Raw genomic sequence first — 22,578 nt, forward strand, 5'->3', positions numbered from 1 at the left:
GCACTGGACTACACGGCCTGATGGACAGAGCCCAGGGCAACCGGGTTCCCATCCGCAGCCTGTGGCCACCCCCAGCCCGGGCCAGGTCTGGTCCAAGCTATCGACCCATCGTATTTATTGAGCACTGGCCTAAGCGCTGGGGAGAGTACGGTACCGCGGAGTTGGTAGACACGTTTCCTGCCCGTAACAGGCTCGCGGCCTAGAGGGGGAGGCAGACATTAATACAAGTAAACGACAGATCTGAACGTAAGGGTTGGGGGTGACTGAGAGGAGGAGCGAATCGGGATGGCAGAAGGGACTGGGAGGAAAAGAAATAAGGGCTCGGAAGGCCTCTTGGAGGAGATGTACTTCAGTAGGGCCGCTCGGCGGGTCGGGTAAATAGCAGCGTGGCTCAGTGGAAAGAGCCCGGGCTTGGGAGTCAAGAGGTCGTGGGTTCGGATCCTGGCTCTGCCCCTTGGCAGCTGTGTGACTGTGGGCCAATCGCTTCTCTGGGCCTCGGTTACCTCGTCTTTAAAATGGGGACCGAGTCTGTGAGCCTCAAGTGGGACAACCTGATGACCCCGTGTTATCCCAGCGCTTAGAACAGCGCTCTGCCCACGGTAAGCGCTTAACAAATACCAACGTTGTTATTATGGTCGGGGAGGCGGCTCGGCAAACCGGAGCGGGAGTGGGCAGCAGTGCCCCCGAGCCCTGGGCTCTGCGAAAAGGGCCTCGGGGCAAGAAAGGGCCACCCGGCCCCGTGTGCCTCTGGATCCCAGGCAGGCCGAACCCGCTCCAGAAGGGAGCACCGTAGATGGCTCGGTTGTCATCCCAGCCCTCTTCACCTCCATTATCCCATCTGGTCCTCCCCGCATCTCGCCGAAGGCGGTCGAGCTAGGGAAGATCACCTCCGTCTGACGGTCGCCGGCACAGAGAGGAGAAGTGGCCGTCTCCGGATGGCAACGGCCCGGAGCTAAGCTAAGCCCAAGGACTTCTGTCCCTCAGCCCCAGGGCCCTTTCCGGGAACGTTTGGGAACGTGCCCGGGAGCCACGTGCCCGGGACGGCCCCTCCGCCTCCTGCAACCCCACACCATCGGGTCAGCCTCCTGCAGGGGAGGGGCAGGGCCTCGGCGACGACACACCTCATCAAGGATCTCCTGCTCTCTCCAGACTTGGACCCCACCCGATGGAGGATTCCCTTTTCTGCCTGGACTGTCATCCCCAGGCCAACCCGGAAGCCTTTGACATTCTCGGGCTTAAAACTGCAACGGAGCTCGTGGTATTCATTAATCGATGGCATTTAGTGAGCGCTAACTGCGCACGGAACACGGCGCTAAGCACTTGGGAGAGTACAATACCACAATAACGCGGCTTACGTGCCAAGATGTAAGATAACGGGGTCCGGCACGGTTCCGTGTCCCTCAGTCCAAGAAGAGGGGAGGAGGAGGATTCATCTAATCACCCCAGCCCAGTTCTCACCCGCCCCCTGCCCAAGGCCCTCTCGCCCTCTGCTCCCCACGCCCATCAGCTCCAGGCAGATGTCCCCCGTGGCACTTGTGCTCCGTCGCGGGCCAACTCCTGCCCATCCTCAACCCGTCCCCGACCCGGCCGCCGCTCCTCCTCGCCGTCACTCTCTCCCACGGGGGGGGGCCTCATTTGCTCCCGCTCCCCGAGACTCAAGCCGGCCCGCTCCTCGCCCCCATCGGTGCCACTCTTGCACCGACCCACCCACCCCATCCCTCTCTCTCTCCTCCTTTGAGGCCCGTACCATCCCTCTACCAGCCGGTCACCAGCGTGGCTCGGTGGAAAGAGCCCGGGCTTTGGAGTCAGCGGTCATGGGTTCGCATCCCGGCTCGGCCACCTGTGTGACTGTGGGCGAGACGCTTCACTTCTCTGTGCCTCAGTGACCTCATCTGTAAAATGGGGATGAAGACTGGGAGCCCCACGTGGGACGACCCGATTCCCTGTGTCTCCCCCAGCGCTTAGAACAGTGCTCTGCAAATAGTAAGCGCTTAACAAGTACCAACATTATAATTATCATTATCTTCCGCCCCGCCGGGCCCCGCCGCCAACTTTCGGAACGATCCCGGAGCCTCCCCCGATGACTGCCCGTCCGTCTCCGCGCCCAACTTCTTACCGTTGACGTTGAGTCTCTCCGTCGGCTCTCCCCCTCACACCTAGCCTCCCCGATCTTCCGTGACGACTAAGCCTCTCCTCTAAGCCCAACCCGTTTACGGTACCCGGGTTCTAATCCTTGCTCCGCCACCTGTCTGCTGTGTGACCTCGGGCAAGTCACTTCTCTGTGCCTCAGTTACCTCGTCTGTAAAATAGGGATTGAGAGAGGCAGGCCCGCGTGGGACAGGGACTGTGTCCAACCCCATTTGCTTGCATCCACCCGGGCGCTTCGTACGATGCCTGGCCCAGAGGAAACGCTGAACGGATACCACGATTATTAATAATAATATCATATAACCGCCATCTCCCCCCGCCCCCTCAGTCGACCCCTTTCTCGGGTTCTCCCTCCCGCCTGGAGCTCTCTCAAATCTGACAGACTACCCTTACAAAACCTCGTCTCTTCCATGATGCCTTCCCCGATTAGCCTCTCGTTCATGCATTCAGTAGCATATTCATTCATTCAATAGTATTTATTGAGCGCTCACCATGTGCAGAGCACTGTACTAAGCGCTTGGAACGGACAGCTCGGCAACAGATAGAGACAATCCCGGCCCAGCGACGGGCTCACAGTCTAGTCGGGGGAGACAGACGGCAGAGCAAAAGAGAATGAACCAAAAACAACATTATCACGATAAAATAGAATCGATTTTCCCAACCCGTTCACCCTCCCTACCGCGTTATCTATGCGCTTGGGTCTGTTCCCGTGATCGGTCGGAAACTCAGCTCGCTCCCCAGCACTTGGGTCCATCTCCTTCGGCTCTGCTGCTTCTCTTACCTGTAATTTATTCTGCTGTCTGTTTCCCCCCCTCAGAATGCAAGCTCCTTGAGGGCAGGGCTCACGTCTTCCATCACCGCTGAGGGCAGCAGTTGACCCTCCCGCCTTCTGTCTCTCCCAGATCCGGTCCATACTTGGCTCGGCTGCCTGGATCATTTTTCTAAAAACGAAAAAATACCCCCAAATCAAAAACGAATACCGAGCCCACGTTTCCCCACTCCTTGCCCATCCACCTCCGCGTCAGACAGAAACCTCTCCCCATCCATTTTAAAGCACTCGATCATCACCTTCACCCCTCCTATCTTGACTTATCGATTTCCGACGACAACCCAGCCTACGCACTTCTAACACCGATCCACTCGCTGCACCTCAATCTCCTCCGGCGGGACCTCCTTCCCCCTTCATGTCCGACAAACCATCACTCTCCCCTCATCTGAAATGAATAAAGGACTGAATAAATAAATTCAGTCGTTTGGACTGGAAGCCCATTATCGGGCAGGGATTGCCTCTATCCGTTGCCGAACCGTACTCTCCAAGCGCTTAGTACAGTGCTCTGCACATAGTACGCGCTCAATAAATACGATTGAATGAATGAGAAGCGGCATGGCCCGCCGGATTTGCTGCCGAACTCGACTTTCCAGACGCTTAGTACGGTGCTCCGCACACAGTAAGCGCTCAATAAATACGACCGACTGAATGAATGATGATGATGATGATGATGGCATTTGTTAAGCGCTTCCTCTGTGCAAAGCACCGTTCTAAGTGCTGGGGAGGATGATGATAATAAATAATGTTGGCATTTAAGCACTTACAACGTGCCAAGCGCTGTACGAAGCGCTGAGGTAGATAGAGGGTCATCAGGTTGGGTCACGTGGGGCTCGCAGCCTTAATGCTCATTTTACAGATGAGGTCACTGAGGCTCAGAGAAGTGAAGTGACTTGTCCAAAGTCACCCAGCTGACAAGAGGCGGGGCCGGGATTTGAACGCGTGACCTCTGACTCCCCAGCCCCCGCTCTTTCCACTGACCCACGCTGCTTCTCGCAGCCCAGAAGAGCCTAGGACTCAGAGGGGCCTGGGTTCTAATCCTCACTCAGCCACCTGTCTGCTGTGTGTCCTCAGGCTCAGTGGAAAGAGCCCGGGCTGGGGAGTCAGAGGTCACGGGTTCAAATCCCAGCTCAGCCACTTGTCAGCCGTGTGACTCTGGGCAAGTCACTTCACTTCTCTGGGCCTCGGTTACCCCATCTGTACAATGGGGATCAAGGCCGTGAACCCCACGTGGGACAATCTCGTCACCCTGTAATCCCGCCCAGCGCTTAGAACAGTGCTTGGCACACAGTAAGCGCTTGACAAATGCCAACATTATTATTATTCGAATCCCAGCTCTGCCACTTGTCGGCTGTGTGACCGTGGGCAAGTCACTTAACTTCTCTGTGCCTCAGTTCCCTCATCTGTAAGATGGGGATTAAGACGGTGAGCCCCACGTGGGACATCCTGATTCCCCTGTGTCTACCCCAGCGCTCAGAACAGTGCTCGGCACATAGTAAGCGCTTAACAAATACCAACATTATTATTATTATTAACCACCGAAATCTAGTCCAGGGGGCCACCGTGGGCCCGGTTCCCTTGCTGAGTCACCGCGCGCGCATGCGCCCGGGCCGCCCGGCGTCTCTCCGGCGCCCGCTAGCGGCGGATGCGGGGAGACGGGGCGCCGACGGCGGGGGGCCCCCCCCCCCGGCCGCGAGCCCCCCTGACGTCACAATCGGGGCGCGCGCCCCGCGCCCGCCCGCGCCCCCCCTTTCCCGTGGGGCCCCGCGGCGAGGCCCCGGACCCGCTGGTGGCTCCCATTGGCTGGCGGGGGTCGCGTGACCGCCGCGGCCGCTCCTCATTGGGCGAGGCGGGCGGGGAGCGGCGGAGGAGGAGGAGGAGGAGGAGGAGGAGGAGAAGGAGGAGAAGGAGGAGAAGGAGGCCCCTGGGTCCCGCGCGGGCCATGCCGGCCAGGAACAAGGCCAAGCCGGCCTGCAGCTGCCCCGACCTGCCCGCGCCCCGCCTGCAAGACCCCGACGTCCGGGGCGAGGGCCAGGCCGGGCGGCCCGACGGGCCGGACTCCGAGGAGGCGGAGGCGGCGGCGGCGGCGGCGACGGCGGCGGCGGGGGGGACGGGGAGAGGAGCGGCCCCGCGGGACGCCGCCCCCGGCGCCGGGGACCCCCGCATCGTCAAGTCCCCCAGCGACCCCAAGCGCTACCGGTGAGCCCCCTTCCGCCCCCCGCGCCCACGGAGGCGAAGGCCCCGCCGCCCTCCCTCGCATCCTCCTTCAGCCTCCGGTGCCCTTCGTCCCCGACCTCCCTCCCACCCACCGTCCCGGTGCCCTTCCTCAGATCCTGAAGCCCCGCTGCCCGCCTTGAGATCCCTCATCATCATGTTGGTATCCGCTAAGCGCTTAACTCCGCGCAGAGCGCTGTTCTAAGCGCTGGGGGAGATCCAGGGTCATCGGGTGGGCCCCCGGGGGGCTCCCAGGCTTCATCCCCATTGGACGGAGGAGGAAACTGAGGCCCAGAGAAGTTAATAATGATGATGTGGGTATTCGTTAAGCGCTGACTAGGTGCAGAGCGCCGTTCTAAGCGCTGGGGGAGATCCAGGGTCATCGGGTGGTCCCCTGTGGGGCTCCCAGTCTTCATCCCCATTGGACGGAGGAGGGAACTGAGGCCCAGTCAAGTGACTCGCCCCCAGTCACCCAGCTGACAAGTGGCAGAGCCGGGATTCGAACCCATGACCTCAGACTTGCAAGCCCAGGCTCTTGCCCCCGAGCCACGCTGCTTCTCTGAGGCCCCAGCGCCACCCCGGAGATCCCTGAGGCCCCGGTGCTACTCCTGAAATCCCCGAAGCCCTGGTACCATCCCTGACATCCCTGAGACCCCGGTGCCATCCCGGAGATGTGAGGTCCTGGTGCCATTCCCGAAATCCCCGAAGCCCTGCTGCCATCGCTGAGACCGCTGAGTCCTTAGTGCCAGCCCCGAAGCCCCGGTGCCATCCCTGAGATCTCTGAGGTCTTGGTGCCATCCCTGAGGACCTGGTGCCATCCTTGAGGCCCTGGCGCCCTCCCGCAGATCGCTGAGGCTCCAGAGCCGTTCCTGAGATCCCAGAGGCCCAGGCGCCATCCCTGCGGCCCCGATGGCCTCCCTGAGGCTCGGGGGTCGCCGGCAGCGTGGGCGGCCAGAAGAGGTTCCCCCCAACTCGGCCCTCGGCTCTTCTCCTCGGGAGCCCGAGGGTTGGAGACCTGAGCCGACCACCAGGTCAGGCCCCCAAACCGCCGGGGCCCGGTGCCGTCTCCGCCGCCCGCCTCCAGCCGTGACCGGGGACTCGAGCGGAAAAGGGACGGCGATCCCTTCCCGCACGCACAGCGTCGGCTGCCTTGTAAAGCTCCACCGTCGGCTCGCTTGGGGCGGGGAACGGCCCCGTCGCAGCGTGACGTTGTTCCCGCCCGACCGCTTGCCACCGTGCTCTGCGCACAGTAAGCGCTCAGATACGATTGAAGGAATGAACCGTAACCCTACCCAACGTCCATCCGACAGTTAACTGGTCCAAAGGGCCTGGTCTGGGACGAACTGCCAGGCTTTTGGTTGCCGACGCCTTTCCGTCGCTCCCTGCCCAGATCGGCTTCCCGACCGTTCTGCTTGTGTCTGCCACCGGTGGGACTTCAGTCAGTTGTATCTATTGAGCGCTTGTTTGGTGCAGAGCACTGTACTGAGCGCCCGGGAGAGTAGGCTGTAACCGTACACGGACGCATTCCCCGCCCACAACGTGCTTACAGTCCAGAGGGGAGACCGTCTTCATACCAAACCTAACATGCGTTGGAAATAAAACGGCGGGACTCGTCTCCAAAAGTAACTCCGTGTGTGAGAGAGAGATAGAGAGGGCCGAAAGGAGCGATCTCTGCTTGGACTAATATCAGATCTTGGCTGTGGACAGGGAACGTATCTACCATCTCGGACTCTCCCAAGCGCGCAGTACAGTGCTGCGCACCTAATAAGTGCTCGATAAATACCATCGATGATGATCTCGGTCACACCGACTCCGGCCGTGCCCAACATCCGCCCCGGTATCTAGGGAGATATTCCGGGGCTCAGAATATTTGCCCAGATTGTCGTTGCAGTTGTTCCTGCCGGGGAATAAGTGCGGAATTAGAGAGAGCCTGGCTCTCATGCGTCAAAAGGGAATCCTTTCCGGGTTTGAAACCGAACTGGGGCCGTCGGGCTGAGGGCCGCAGTGTTGGAGGAAACGGTCCCGAGACCTTCCCTGATGAGAAGGCTCACATCTCCCCACCCTCTTGCTCCTGCCTCCCCCTCCACTCCCCAGCCACTTTAGCACTTCTTTATCACTTAGGCACTTGAGCGTTTCCTGCCTTCAGTGGCATTTATCAATCAGTCCTATTTATTGAGCGTTTACTGTGTGTAGCGGAGCCCGGTACTTAGCGCGTGGGAGAGGACAGTGCAACCGAGTTGATAGACCCGTACGGATCTCTAAGCGCTGTCGCTCCCCTGTGTCTGTAATTTAGGTGTTCGGTCTCCTCTGCTGTATCCTGAGGTCCTTGAGGTCAGGGATCGCGTCTCCCAACGGTCGTACTCTCCCACGTGCGTGGTACGGTGCTCCGCACGGGAGAAGTGCTCAGATACCATCGTCCGACCGACGGACTCCCTCAGAAGCGTCCCTTCCCCCTTGCGTCGAGGAACCAGAGAAATAAAACCGTTGGGCTTCTGGTGCCAAACTTTCCCGAAGAAATAGTGCCCAAAGAAGCGTTGTGAAACTTTAAGCAGCAGCCGGGCTTAGTAGAGAGAGCCCAGGCCCGGGAGTCCGAAGACCAGGGTTCTAAGGCGGGTTTTGCCACTCGCCTGCTGGGTCACCTCGGGCAAAGTCGCTTAACTCCCCGTTGCCTCGATTTCCTCATCTGCAAAATGGGGATTCAATGCCCTTTAGCCCTCCCCCTTAGACTGTGACCCCTGTATGGGGCTGCATCTGACATGAACGTTGAGTAGCTACCCCACAGCTTGACGATGTCTGACACTTAATAAGCGCTTAACACACTGCCCAGTTATTCTAAGTGATCGCACCTCGCCGAGTAGTCCTGCGTCGCCGGAAAAACGGACCCGTGCGCATCGGGACTGGCCCCCGTTCACCATTTTCCCCGTACGTGGGGTTGATCCTTTTGCAGGCGGGTTTATATCGTAGTTGAACTGCCTTTTCTCAGAAAGGAAAAATCCCACATTCTCTCTCTCTCTCTCTCTCTCTCTCTCTCTTTTTCGGGGTCCCTGCCTCTCAGTAACGTGCGTCCCTAAGCCCGTACATTTTCCCTTTCCCGAGCTTGTTTTCCGGTTGGGTCGGGAGCGGGAAGTCAGGCGGGTGGGTCGGAGCGAGGAGGGCCCGAGCCTCGGGAGAGTTTCGGGGGCCGAGCTGAGTGGAGAAGCTCCGTCTCTGTGGGGTCTCCGGCCCCTTGGAGAACGGCGGGAGGCGGTGAGGGGTCCGGGTCGGGGGGAGGAGACTGGGCCTTGCCCTCCGACGCGTGGAAGGGTGTAGGCGGAAGGTGAGAACGCGGGGAAGGGGGACAGTCGGCCCACAGCAGTCAGCCGGTGTGGCAGATGCCACGAGGCTGATATCCAGAGATCGCTGCCTCAGTGGTTGGTGATCGATCCAGAGCAAGGACCCGGGGTCTAATCCCCTTTCCGCCCCTCGTCCTCCGTGTGACCTCACTTCCCCCCGCCTCAGCTCGTCGGTAAAATGGGGATTAAGACCGTGCGTCCCATGGGGGACACGGACTGTGTCCAACCCCGTTAGCCCCCATCTACCCTAGCGCTGAGAACGGGCAAGCAGTAAGCGTTTAACAGATATCATTTAAAAGAAAAAAAAAGCATGCCGGTCTTGCCTTGGAAACAGGGATCCACAGGAGGGTGGGCACGAGGCGGGGTTGCATCCATCTGAGCCGAGGTCCTCTCGTCTTCATCCTCCCCTCCACCGAGCGAGCCCCTCAGGGCGCGGGGCCGGGCGCTGGGGAGCGCGCGGCCCGAGGAGACGTGGACCGGCCCCGAGGCCTCGCGGACCAAATGGGCCGTCGGGTCTCCCCTCCGCTCGGTTCCAGGGCGGACCGTCCGGGGGTGCGTCGCGGGGCCGCTCCTCGCTCCGGACGGCAGCCGGAGCGCCGGGCCGGGGAAAGGCTCCGGAGGGTCAGGCCGGCCGGCGTGAAGCTGAAACCCGGGCGCCCGAGGCCAGGCCGACCGGCTCGCTGGCCAGATTCTCTGGGAGGTTCAGCGTGGACGGGATGTTTCCTTCTGAGAACGTCTCGCAGCCCAGCCGCCGGTTGGAGTCACGCTGAGATGAACTACCCTCCGCGTCGCCCTGTTTGCCCCGGTCAGCTCCTTACGGAGAGCTAACGTGGAGAGGGAGAGACCCCCCCCCACCCCCCCTCACCTTCGGCACAGCACTGCCAGACTCCTCTCGGGACTAGGGAAGCCGTGCGGCCTAGTGGGAAGAAACGGGGGAGAGGGGACCTAGGGGCCAGAGGATCTGGGTTTCGAACCTCGCTTCTGCCACTCGTCTGCCCTGTGACCTGGAGCCAGTCACTTGGCTTACCTGCGCCTCAGTTCCCTCTTCTGTACAGTGGGGATTCAGCCTGACTCCCTCCTAGTTAGACTGCGAGCCCCTGGCGGGAGAGGGACCGTCCGATCCGATCATCTCCCGTCTACCCCGGTGCTTCGTTCAGCGCTTGGCGCGTGGGCAGCAGCGCCCCAGGACCGGAGGAGTCACCGCCGTCGTACCAACTGAGCCTTAGGCCTCGCTCGGGGAACAACCCCAGCAGCCGTCTGATTGGCTTTCCTCTTAGACCCGTGACCTTTCTCTGGCTCCAATTCCCGGTGCCCGCCACTGCCGTTAATTGGGGCCAGGTTTCCGGAGGGTGGAGACGGCCCCGGCCGGCAGGTGTTGAGATGCTAAAGTGATGAGGCCAATCGCCCAGGTCTGGCCGTAATCGAATCAAACTCCGGTCTCCCCTGCGGAGTTCCTGCCTCCCGTAACGTGCACCGGAGAGCTTGGGCCGCCGGGATGAGCCACCGCCCGATAACAGTGATATTAATAACGGCGGAGGTATCTGTGGAGCACTTAGGGGAGCCAAGCATGGAGTGGAGGAAAGATGATCAGGCCAGGAACAGTTCCTCTCCCACACGGGGCTCCCAGACTAAGCAGGAGACAAAGCAGCTGTCGAATCCCCGCTTGGCGGGCGGGGAGACCGAGGGCCAGAGAAGCGAAGTGACCTGGCCGCGGGCGGGCGAGGGGCAGGGCGGGGATTAGAACCCAGGTCCCATGACCCCAGGCCCGGGCTCTTCCCACGAGGCCCCGCTACCTCCAGATACTTGGTCTGAAGCGGTGCGGTCTCACGGGAAGGAGCACAGACCAGGGAGTCGGAGGACCTGGGTTCTAATCCCGGCTCCGCCACGTGTCTGCTGCGTGACCTGGGGTGAGAGAGACACTCGACGGTGGTTTAGACGCCTCATCTGTAAAACACAGGGGACTGTGTCCAACCTGATTGACCCCGGCGCCCGGCGTATCTTAACAAAAACCATTTTAAAAAGTCTGCAGGGAGTCTTACTCGGGAGGCATTGCGGCCCAGCGGGCAGAGCGTGGGACCTCTCTGAACCTCAGTTTCCTCATCTGTAAAAATGGAGGTGAAATGCCTGTTCTCCTCCCCTCTTAGACTGCGAGCTCCCTGTTTTCTTCCCCAGCGTTTAGATGACCGTTTGGCAGGTTGTAAGGGTTTCTTAATAAAGAACTACAATCAGCTTTAACTGGCCTGTGAAACTTTCAGTTGGAATTACACTGTTTTTCCAAGACACGGTTTTCTCCGCTTCTGACCCTATTTGTCAGTTTCCTGGGAAAACCCAAATTTTGCCCTGGAAACTCGAGATATTTGCCCGTAATGAATCAGCGGTATTTTTTGAGCGCTTAGCCTGTGCGGAGCACTCTACTAAGCCCCTGGGAGAGTACGACGCAAGAGAGTCGGAAGTCACGTTCCCCGCCCGCAGCCGACCTCCAAGCCCAGAGGGGTCTACGCTCTGGAGTCTACAGTATTATCAAACTCCTCCGGGGCTGTTTTTATTGGGGGGGAAGGAAATTAATAATAGCATTCGGTAAACGCTAATTATATGTCAGGCTCTGTAATAAGCCCCGGGGTGAATACGAGCAAATCGGGTGGGGCTCACGGTCTCAGTCCCCACTTTACAGATGCGGTAACTGAGGCGCGGAGGAGCAAGGTGACTCACCCAAGGTCACCGCGTATCCAAGTGGCGGAGCTGGGATTAGAACCCATGACCTGACGCCCAGGCGGGTGCTCCGTCGAGTACGCCGTGCTGCTTGAGGTCACCTTGGTTCGCTTGGTGAAGACAGTAGCCCGCAACCACCTCTTTGTGCTTTCCCGGGTGGAGATTAGGGTGACCTGGGCAGGCACCTTTCTCGAGGTTCAGCCCCGAAACAGATTTCCCGTCCCAAACCGTCCGCCAGCTAACAAAACCCGCCCGAACCGTGCCCTTCTCTGGGTAATAATGACAGCAACGTTGACGGTATCTGTTAAGCGCTTACGACGTGCCCGGCACTGTTCTAAGCGCTGGGGGAGATCCGAGGTGATCGGGTCGTCCCACGTGGGGCGCACGGTCTTCATCCCCGTTTTCCAGATGAGGTCACTGAGGCCCAGAGAGGTGAAGTGACCCGCCCCAAGTCACACAGCAGACAAGTGGCGGAGGCGGGATTAGAACTCACGACCTCTGGCTCCGAAGCCCGGGCTCTTGCCACGCTCTCACAGAAAGCACACAACTTACCATCTACGTTGGCTACCAGGAAATTTAAGCGGAGTAAAACTCTACTAATAAAGTCCAACTCGATCCTCTCCCCGGCAAGACGGCCGGCGCCTCGAGGGGCCGGGATCGGGGCCGCTGACTCTGTTAGACCGCACACAGCAGCTGCTCGATCGACACTCTTCATCCGTCGACTCGAGAGCCTTCCGTCTTCCTTTCCGGCATCGCGGTTGGGACGTAGCTTAGGGCGCTCCTCGTCGAGGGGAGGGCTCAGCGGCGACAGCGTAGCCCGGTGCTCCGCACGCAGAAAGAGCTCACCACACGATGATGATGATAATAATGATGTTGGTATTTGTTAAGCGCTTACTATGTGCAGGGCACTGTTCTAAGCGCTGGGGTGGACGCAGGGGAATCAGGTTGTCCCTCGTTGGGCTCACGGTCTTAATCCCCATTTTACAGATGAGGGAACCGAGGCACAGAGAAGTGAAGGGACTCGCCCACAGTCACACGGCTGACAAGGGGCAGAGCTGGGATTCGGAGCCATGACCTCTGACTCCAAAGCCCGGGCTCTTTCCACTGAGCCACAGTCACCCAGTCGATGGATCGCGCGGCGTCCCGCCCGAAAACCGGGAGTCCTTTCTTCTGAATTCTGACGGGTCTCCCGTTGGTTGTTCCAGTCACTTCCCCCTTTTAAGGAATGGATTTGGTGTTTCGAGTCTGCTCCTTTGGCTCCTTCGGCCGTTTCAGGGCCAAGGGACGGACGGCTTTTGATTGCCAACGCACCCTTGAGAGCTATCGGCCGTTGACATTCTGGGGGCTTTAGTGGATTAGAGACCCGCCGGTTCGATCGCCAGTCGGAGAGGAATATTTTTTGGACGAGCGGTTAGGTCGAACGAGGCCGGAGATTTAGCCTCCCCCCTCAGGTCGGACGGAGAGATGGGATTTGAGGGACTTAGGCCCGCATTCTCACGTCTCATTTTGGCTCCGCCTCCACCCAGCAAAATCTCCGAACATCAGACGGTTCGGTTCGGTTCGGTTCCGGGGCAGAGTCGGGTCTCTTGAAAGGTCTGAGAGCCAGTCGCCCAGCCACGCTCCAGATTTCGTCGTCGGCCCAAAGCACCGAGCCGTCGATGACCGGAAGTGTTTTGATTCCCTGCAGACACATCAAGTTGCGGAACGGCCTGCAGGCCCTCTTGATCTCGGACCTGAGCAACTCAGAGGGTAAAACCGAGGAGTCGGACGACGACGACGACGACGACGAGGAGGAGGATGAGGATGAAGATTCGGGAGCGGAGATCGAAGACGACGACGAGGAAGGCTTCGACGACGACGACGACTTTGACGACGACGACGACGACATCGACGCCGAGGACAACGAGCTGGATGAGTTAGAAGAAAGAGCCGAGGCGAGGAAGAAGGCCACAGAGAAGCAGGTACCGTGCAAGCCCAGACCGACAGCGCCTTCTCAGACCCACGCGTTCCCCGCTCCCCGCCGTCCTCCGCTCCGAGCCTTCCTCCCCCCGGGGCCCGTCGTGTAGCGCGCTCTCGCTCGCCCGGCTTGTGTTTCTGTGATCTGCGTTTCCCCTCCGTACCGCCCTCGCAGCCTCTCCCCTCTGCCGCCTCCCCCTGCAGATGCCAACAGCCAGCCCCTCTCCGCTTTATAATAATGGTAATAGTAAATAGCTGTGGGATTAGTTTAGCGTTTTGCCGTGTGCCGAGCACCGGGGCGGATCCGAGGCACTCGGGTCGCCCATCGGGATCGCGGCGTAAGCAGATGGGTGATACGGGTATCGGATCCCCATCTCGCGGGCGAAGGAACCGAAGTACCTTGCCCAGAGTCACACGGGAGACAGGTGGCCGAGCTGGGTTTAGAATCCGGGTCCTCTGACCCGCCCCCCAGGCCCGGGCTCTTCCCGTTAGGCCGCGCCGTTTCTCTCGGTGCTCTGTTCTCCCGCCACGGGTTCACGCGCGGCCCGCGAGGCGCCGCCCGGGGGCCGGTGGCCGTTAGCGGAAAGAAGGGGACGACCGGGGCTTTGGGAAAGCGGAGACTTTCCTGGCGCTCTCTGAAAAGTGAGGCCGCTGGAAGCGGGGAGGAAGGGGGCCTTTGGAAGGATGAGAATGGCCAGAGCCACGGTGGGCATCGTCCCGGAGGGAGGGGAAACCCACGTGAGCCCGGCAGTCCCGTCTTTCCTGCAGAGCCCCGGAATGTCGGGGGCGGGTCTGGTCTCCGCAGTGTCTCGGGAAGGTCTCTCTAGACGCGGAGACGGGATGGAGGAGCGCAGTCCGGGCTGTAAGCGGGATGGAGCGGCTCCCGTGAGAGGACGGGCCCGGAAGGATGAGGGCCCAGAGGAGATGTTTCTGCAGTTTACCGAAACGGGCAGACGGGGGACCGGGTGAACGCGGAATTGGGATTTCACATATCCCACCCCATCCGGATCGGATGGCTGGGGACCGGGGGCCCTCCGGTGAGACGTGAAGTTGGCAGGGTTAAATCGACCGGGAAGAGGGGTGAACCCCCGGAGTCCATTCCCAGAAGCCGTCGTGCGGCCCCCGGGAATCCCCGGATCGGAAGGGGGCTCGTCAGGTCATCCGACAGGTGGGCGGGAATGGGTTGCCGAAGGGACAGACGGAAGGCTTTTAGAAGCTGCATCACTGACCCTGAGGGTGGGTGGCGGAGGACCCGGTTCCCCTCTTGGAAACGGAGTCCCGGGCCGGACCGCTAGCTCGGAGGACCGAGGCCGGAGGACCAGTGGCTCGGAGGACCGCGGCCGGGACCGGGGGTGGGGAAGGAACGCAGACTAGAGTAGGTTAGGAGGAGATGAAAGGGGAGGGACGGTTCCGTGCCGGGGGCGCGGCCGCCGGAGGGCCCGGGAACGGCCCGGGCGGGAGCGGCCAGAGGGAACGGGTCGGGGTCGGGCGAGAGGCCGACGGGAACCCGAAGACATTTAGGTGGAATCGGAGCGGTTTGGGAAGAGGACAGAGGATGTGTCCCCGCTAGCGGGGCCGTCTGGGGCGCCAGGGCGGTGAGCGTGCGGGGGGGACGTGGGTGACGTAGCTCCAGGAGGCGGTCGGGGCCCTCGGCATCCGTTCCGAGGGCCCGGAACATTCGGTCGAGATCAAAGGGCTCTGGTTTCTGCCTCTGGAGAGCTTAGCTTTTGGTCGGGATGTCTGGGTCCAAGGTTTTAAATGCGTGCCGGGGGCGCCCGCCCCGCCTCCACCTGCCCAGCGTTGTCCCCGGCCGTGAAGTTCACCTAGGGCTGTGACGGACGCGTCCGCGTGCGCCCGGGTCTGACGGTACGGGCCCACGCGTGACCCACGGCCTCGACTACGCAGGACACGCGCAGAATACGTACGACATTAAGAGAAGCGGCGTGGCCCAGTGACTCGAGCACAGGCTTGGAATCAGAAGGACCCCGGCTTCTAATCCGGACTCTGCCATTTAGCTGCTGAGGGACCTTGGGCGAATCAGTCCTTTTCTCCGTGCCTCAGTTATCCCATCTGTAAAATGGGCACGGAGCCGCCGAGTCCTATTTGATTAGCTTCTATCTTTCCCATTGCTTGGTTCGGTACCTGGCACGTCGCGAGCGCTCGGCGAATGCCCCGAGGCAGAATCAAGAGAAACGGTTAGGCTCCGTGGAATGATCTGTCATCCAGGTCAATCCGACGATCGGTCGGTGACCGGAACCGGGTCTCTCACATCGATAAACTCGGCCGTGTGCCACGTCACCTCTGTGGCTCGGAGGACCGGGCCTCCATCTCGACCAGCCCGGCAGTACGGACGGACGGCGGCACGGTGGGGCGCCGAGGCTGTGCGGGGTGGCGGGTTGGGAGCCCGGGAGCCCCCGGGGCGGGCGGGAGGCCACCGGACGTGTCGGCCGGGGATGGGGGTCTGCAGGTCTGCCTGGATGGAGCTCCCGCCCTCCTCGGACCCCCCCCCCCCCACCTCGGAGTTTCCCCGGGGCCGGGAGCCCTGACCACACCCAGGCTGACCCCTCTGCGCGGAGGGGAAGAGTAGGTGCGGCTCTCCGCCCGGCCCGGCCCGGACGCCCTAAATCAGCATCTGGGGTACCCACGCGTCCGGGCTTGATGGGTCATTCGGTAGTCGACGACTCCCCGGAGCGCCGGGCTCTCGAGGCGAGAGCCGTGCCCCTCGACCGCGTTGCCGTCGTGGGGGCTTCCGACGGTCGTCTCGCTGCTCGTCTCGGCCTCTCGCAAAGACACCACGTCAGAGCCTAGTGCCTTCCGCTGGGCCGGCCCTGGCAATGCAGGGCACTGCCGCGTTTAAGAATGATGATAGTATCTGTGGTATTCGTTAAGCGCTTACTCTGTGCCGGGTGCCGTACCGAGCGCTGGGCGGATACGAGGGAATCGGGTTGGACGCGGTCCCCGTCCCCCGTGGGGTTCACAGTCTCGATCCCCGTTTTCCAGATGAGGTCACAGGCCCAGAGAAGCCAAGTGACGTGCCTGAGGTCGCACAGGAGATACGGGGCAGAGTCGGGATTAGAACTCGGGGACTCTGACTCCCGTGCTCTTTCCGGTAGGCCACGCTGCTTCTCTACTACTTTGCGACCCAGCCCTGCCCGGCGGGGCGGGCGTAGCAGAGTGAGTGGGCCCGGGGCCTCGCTCGGAGACCACCGGAGCCGAGAGGTCTGAGTAGAGCTGGGAGGCTGGGCTCCCGGACTCACTCCGGGGGCTCCCCGACTCCCCAGCTGCGGGCTGTGAGCGCAGCACGCTCGTTAACCCGCGGGCCCTCAGGGCGGGACCGGCTCGTCTCCGTCTCTCCTTTTCATCCGTCTCCACTGGGCCCAAACCGGTCCGACGGCCCGGGCCCGGGATTCGCGACCTCCCTCGCAAGTTCGCGGACGGACCTCGATTCAAAGCCGGCGTCGGGCTTTGCGTCGGGCCGTCCGCTCGGGGCGGGGCCTCTCGGCCCAGTCCGTGGATGTTCGCCACCGGTGGAAGGGAGACCCGCTTTCCCGGCTGAGACGACGGGAGGAGGGCTAACTCACGGGGCACGAAGAGAGCAGAGACCACCTCTGAGAAACTCAGCAGCTTCCGGGAAACGTAGTCCTCCAGCCGTGTCGGCCGATAAAGATTCAGTCCCTCGCGCTTCTGAAGAATGTACACGGAGCCGTTAGCTCCTCATTTTCCCGGTTCGGATGATCGTTTTTCGCTTTGATTTTGTGATCTGGAATATTTTTAAAATTCCACCGTCATCCTCTTCCCTCCGTCTTCTCGGCCCGCAGCCCGAAAGGCTCAAATCCCGGAGAGGAGAGGACGGGACCCCCCCCTCCCGCCCTCCCCGCGGGTCCCCGGCCGGGGAGCAGCCGCGCAGCGACCTCCTGCCCGTGCCCACGGCCCGATGGGCCCCGTGCCCGGAGGGGCGGTCGCTAACGGGTCATCGGGTGGGCTGGCCAGTCCGCCTTCCGTCCCCTGTCTGTTTCTTCCTCTTCTCTCAGGTCACAATCTGTTCAGCCAATGGACACAAAATGGCAAGAGAAGGGGCAGCAGGTTGAAACGGTCCTGGTGAGTTTCACTTGGCTGCTCCTCCTGATGCTCAGGGACAGAACGCGGCCCTCGGTCGAGGGAGAGCCCCCCGAAACAGGCCTCCCGTGGGCCTCCGTCGCGACCGTCCCCTCCGGACCGGCGCGAGTCCGCGGACGGCCGCTACGGATACCCGTCTGGCCTCGGGGAGCTTCCCGGAAAGGCCCGGGGGGCTCCGGGTGCCGCTGTGGTACTCGTGCCGTGCCCCGGCTGGCCCCGGGGCGACGCGGGTCGTGGCGAAAGCAGTGAGCTTGTTGCGGGGCGGGGAACGTGCCTACCGACTCCACCGTACCGTGCGTCGTACACGCGCTGAGAAGAGTGCTCCGCACACAGTAAGCGCTCGGTAAATACCGTCGATCGATCGATCGGTATACCGGCGAGCGCCAGACGCTTGGGTGGATAATGGAGAAATCGGGTTGGGCACGGTCCCTCTCCCACGTAGGTCTCCCAAGCCTAAGAGGGAGGGAAGGAGGGAGAGCGGGGATTTCCCCCCGCCCCCACAGGTGGAGGGAACCGAGAAATGGAACGGGTTAGGTGACTTGCCCACGGTCACACCACAGGCGAGCGGTGAACCAGGATTAGAGCCCGGGCCTCCTGACTCTCCCGGGCCCTCGCCGTTAGGCCTCTGGGTAACGTCTGTGACTTGGGAGGAGAAGACCCCTGCGGGTTCCAGAGAAAACCCCTGCGGGTCATTGCCTCGCTCCTCCCGGTCTGCTTCGGATTTGATGTCGAAAGACCACGTCCCGGATGCAGGTTGGCCGACGGGCCTATCCCGGGCAGAGAGACACAGGAGGAGTTATACTCGCTCGGAGTTTGGGCCTCCTGCCGAGGTGCTAAAGCCGCCAGGGGCGACCGCCCTCCGAGACGATAAACCCGCTCCGGACAGCGGCTGGTGTCCCGGTGTTTTCCCGGTAAAGAGCGACTCCCCCCCGGGCCCGCCCCCGTCACTCGCTGTCCCCGGGCTGGTTTCTGGAGCCGCTGGCTCGGGTAGAAACGTCCCAGTGGTTGACCAACGGCGAAACCGAGGCTTGGCCCCCTGGGAGCGGACAGAGAGAACAAACGGGAGATGCCGTAAGCGTTCACACAGTCTAGAGGGCGAGACCCCGACGCCCTCCCGCGTCCGACCGAGCGTTTGGTTGCGGCAGGGACGGCTCGCTTGGCAGCCCGTGTCTCCGAGAGAGGGAGAGGCGTTCTCCTCTCAAATGGGCCGCACCGAGGTTCAGAGCCCGACCCGGCGGCGGGTGAGACGAAGAACCCTGACGCCGTCCCCCTTGTACGGGAAGGATGGCCCCGGCACAACGGGTGTGATCCGAACAGGTTTCTTCTGCGTTGTGATGCTTTTGGTAAAAAAATTTCCAGTCATTTCTCTACGCCAGTAGAGGGGTGCCGATCGGGGCCATTTCTCATTCACCCCGCATTAACCCCACCGAAGGGCGGCGTAAATAGAGGTGCGGAGCGTTAAGTGATCGCTCGCTCGGAGCCTGCGTCCCCTGGGCCGAGAGACGGGCGGACGGTGAACGATAAAGACGGTACTGCTCGGGGCGGGGGGGCCGGCGGTGCCACGTCCCGGGTTCCCCGGTGCCTGACCGCGTCTGTGTGTCGCGTGCGTCTCTGTGTGTTCCGCTGCAGTCGGCGGCCGCCCTCTGTGTCGGAGTGGGAAGCTTTGCCGATCCCGATGACCTCCCCGGCCTGGCTCACTTTCTGGAACACAGTAAGAGCTCTCGACGTGCGGATCCCGGACCGGTCTTTTGTCAAGCTTTCGGTCCCCTCGTCTCCAAGAAGGGCCGCCTCCCGGGAAAGGGGAAGGGGTCGGTCTTGAGTTGGCGGGCCGGGGCGGGAAGCCGGGTCCCCCGTCAGGAGGGGGGCAGGAGCCCGACCGGAGGGAGGAACCGTCCCCCCCGTCCAGAACGGGGACCGCCTTCGAGCTTCCTCTGGCTCCCGAGGGAGGGCCCCGAACCCACCGCCCCCCCCACCCCCCGCCTGAGCTTGTCCGGAGCTCCCTCGGGCACCCGAGGACGTCGTGCTAGCCCGGGGGCTCTTTCCTTCAGTGGTTTTCATGGGCAGCCTGAAGTACCCGGATGAGAACGGGTTTGATGCTTTCCTGAAGAAACACGGGGGGAGCGATAACGCCTCCACCGACTGCGAACGCACGGTCTTCCAGTTCGACGTCCAGAGGAGATACTTCAAAGAAGCCCTCGACAGGTGACTGACCCCTCCTCACTCCTCCCTTGGGGCTCGCCGTCGTGAGAGCAGAGCAGGTGGGGAGGGCCGGGGAGAGGGGGCACGGTCGGGAATTGGATCCGAGCTTGGAGCCGGCGCGGTCGGATCCCCCAGGGAGAGTTACGAGAGGTCGCCGGGAGGTGCCGGAGCCCGGGTGAGGTGGCCAGGGACGGCCTAGGGTCATCACCCCTCCGGAAGGCAGAGGGTTCGTATTCCGGCGCCCGGGAGGCGACCGTTTCAGAGCTGGCTACGGTAAAGGAAGGAGGAAGCGGCGGCCGACCCCCGACGCTCTTGCGGGAGAAGCTCGTACCGTTCTCCAAGCGTTTAGAGGGGTCGAGAGTGGCACTTTTCCGGCTCCTCGCCAGCCCCGTGAGGTTGGGCCCTACCAGGCACCGTGACTGCCTTCCCCCGCCCCCGGGGTCACCCCGGCCTATGGGTTTCCTCCGAAAACCTCAGGAGATCAGGGCCTCTCCAGCTAGAGGAGCGTGAGAAGCGCAAAGCTGCCGGAAAGCCTTTGGATGAAAATAGGTAAAGGCCAAGTCCGTATCTAAAGACAGACGAGCTGAGATTCCAACAAGCGCACGTTCAGTCTGCCGTGACGCCCCTCGGGCCCTGCCGTTAGAACACGCCGTCTCTAGAATTCGCCATCGCCTCTTGGTCCTCAGTGCTACCGCGCTCATATAAGGACTTAGCGTTTCCCGCCTCGATTACTGCCCCGGCCTCCTTGCCGACCTCCCCGCCTCCTGTCTCTCCCCCTCCAAACCACACGCCTCCCCACTCCTCGGGGCCCATCCGCTGCCCCGTCAAACAGCAACTCCCCGCCGTCGGCTTTAAGACACGCAGCTGGAGCTCTCCCTCATACCTCGCCTCACCCATCTCCTGCTGCCACCCGACCCACCGTTTCTCCAACCTACTCTCCGTACCTCGATCTCGTCTGTCCCCCCGCCGACCCCTCGCCCGTGTCCTCACACTGGGTCCCGGAACCCCCTCTCTCTTCGTATCCGACGGATCGCCTCTCTCCCAACCTTGAAAACCCTCCAGCGTTACATCCCCTCCAAGACACCTTCTCTGACTAACCCCTCGTTTCCTCTACTCGCCTTCCACTCCGTGCACCCCTTAAACACTTGGATGGTCACCCCGGCCCTACCGCGCTTCAGGTACGTACGTGACCTTACCCACGGCCGTTTCCCCCAGCTGTGATTTTCAACGCCTGCCTCTCCCCGCCGCCCGTTAGATCCTCCCGGTGGGAGATCGCGGCCGACAGCTCTCGTAACGCACTCTCCCGAGTGCTCAGCCGAGTACCCCGAGGAAACGCTCGATCGATGCCATCGATCGACCGGTCGGATTTTCTCCGCGACTCAGAGCGCCTTTCGGCGGGACGGTCAGCGTTTCACTCACCTGCCCTCGGACCCCCCGAGGAAGCCTCAGTGCTGTGTCCTCTCCCCAGGTGGGCCCAGTTCTTCATCCACCCCCTGATGATCAGAGATGCCATCGATCGGGAGGTCGAAGCCGTGGACAGTGGTAAGAGCAGGATTCGACATCGACCTTTCGGCACGTACCGCGTCCCGGGGCCCCGCCGCCCAACCCGCTCGGTCCGCTATTTAGAGGGCTCGGCCCTGTGGCCGAATTGGACTTTCCAAGCGCTCGGCACGGTGCTCTGCACGCAGCGAGCGCCCAGTAAATACGATTGAACGAATAGGGGCGGGGTTGCCGTTCACGCCCGGCGGCAGATAGGGTCGTCCTTCCCGTTCGAAGGACTCACCCCCGTCTCCTGGGGTGTGAGACAGCGAGGAAATGCCATCTGGTTCAGCCTGTTCATTCATTTCATTCAGTAGTATTTACTGAGCGCTTACTGTGTGCACAGCACTGTACTAAGCGCTCGGAATGGACAAATGGGTAACAGGTAGAGACAGTCCCTGCCCTTTGACGGGCTTACTTTCTAATGGGGGGGGGGGGGGAGACGGACAGACGAGAACGGTAGCAATGAATAGAATCAAAGGGATGAACAGCTGGTTCTGAAGACTCACCACAGAAGTCACGTAGCTGAAAGAGCACGGGCCCGGGAGTCGGGCGATCTGGCTTCTCATCCCAGCTCCGCCACTCTCCTGCTTCGTGGCCTCGGGCAAGTCACGGGGCCCCAGTTTCCACCTGTTAGGAGGGGTTCAAAGGGCGCGAGTCCCTCCCGGGACAAGGTCTGTATCCTTCCGACCCGATGGTCTCACATCTACCCCCGCGTTCAGCCCGGTGCTCGGCACAGAGTAAGCGCTGAACGCGGACCACAGGGACGACGGGATGATTACCAGATACGGCTCGATTAGATGAGCTCCCTTTTGCTAAACGATCCCGCTTCTCACCGACAGAATATCAGCTCGCGAGACCTTCTGACGCCAACAGGAAAGAGATGTTGTTTGGAAGTCTGGCGAGGCCCGGGCATCCCATGGGCAAGTTCTTCTGGGGTAAGTAGCCCCCGGGCGGCGGCTGCCGCTCCTCCTGTCGGGTCACGCTCCCCGGAGCGCGGGGGGGGGGTGGGCGGGTACGGCGTTCGGGGCTCGGCGACGGGCGGGGGCGACGAGAGCGAAGCCGGCGCCGCCGGTAATCCCCACCTTCCCTCTTCGGCCGCCGTCCAGGGAACGCCGAGACGCTCAAGCACGAGCCCAGGGCGAAGAACATCGACACGTACACCAGGCTGCGGGAGTTCTGGCAGCACTACTATTCTGCTCACTACATGACCCTGGTCGTCCAGTCGAAAGGTGAGGCCGGGCCCGGCGGCTCCCGTGGGGCTCAGGTGGGAGGCCGCCGGTGTCAGAGAAAGGGCCCCTCTTCGCCCGGGGCCGGCTCCCGGCCGCCGAGAGCCGACGGGTCAGGGGTGGTGGCGGCTGCCCGCCTGGCTCTCCCTCGTGCCCGCCGGGAGCAAGCCCCCCGCCCGCTCGAGGATCCCCGAACCGCTCCTGAGCCACCCCGACGCCCCTGCCGGGCCAAGGCCGCGTCGCCACGGTCGTCCGCCGTCGATCGGTCTGACCCCGAACGGCCGGACCCTTCTCCGTCCAACCGCCCTTG

The 22,578-nt window shown here is 62.0% G+C and overlaps 1 protein-coding gene across 2 annotated transcripts in view; it reads left to right on the forward strand.

The window, feature by feature from the left end:
- The first annotated feature begins 4,851 nt into the window (after window positions 1-4,851).
- The window catches only part of NRDC (nardilysin convertase), a 30,202-nt gene continuing 12,475 nt past the window's right edge, over window positions 4,852-22,578 (forward strand). The window contains exons 1-8 of one of the 2 annotated variants that reach the window (XM_029083233.2): window positions 4,852-5,173; window positions 12,917-13,190; window positions 17,176-17,283; window positions 18,931-19,012; window positions 19,350-19,503; window positions 20,969-21,042; window positions 21,882-21,977; window positions 22,149-22,271. In XM_029083233.2, coding sequence (XP_028939066.1) covers window positions 4,917-5,173; window positions 12,917-13,190; window positions 17,176-17,283; window positions 18,931-19,012; window positions 19,350-19,503; window positions 20,969-21,042; window positions 21,882-21,977; window positions 22,149-22,271 — 1,168 coding nt within the window. In that variant the 5' untranslated portion in view covers window positions 4,852-4,916. The remainder of the gene's footprint in view (window positions 5,174-12,916; window positions 13,191-17,175; window positions 17,284-18,930; window positions 19,013-19,349; window positions 19,504-20,968; window positions 21,043-21,881; window positions 21,978-22,148; window positions 22,272-22,578) is intronic. The other variant, XM_029083235.2, reaches the window with a different exon arrangement.

The sequence above is a fragment of the Ornithorhynchus anatinus genome, chromosome 18 (genome assembly GCF_004115215.2).
Source record: "Ornithorhynchus anatinus isolate Pmale09 chromosome 18, mOrnAna1.pri.v4, whole genome shotgun sequence".
Lineage (NCBI taxonomy): Eukaryota > Metazoa > Chordata > Mammalia > Monotremata > Ornithorhynchidae > Ornithorhynchus > Ornithorhynchus anatinus.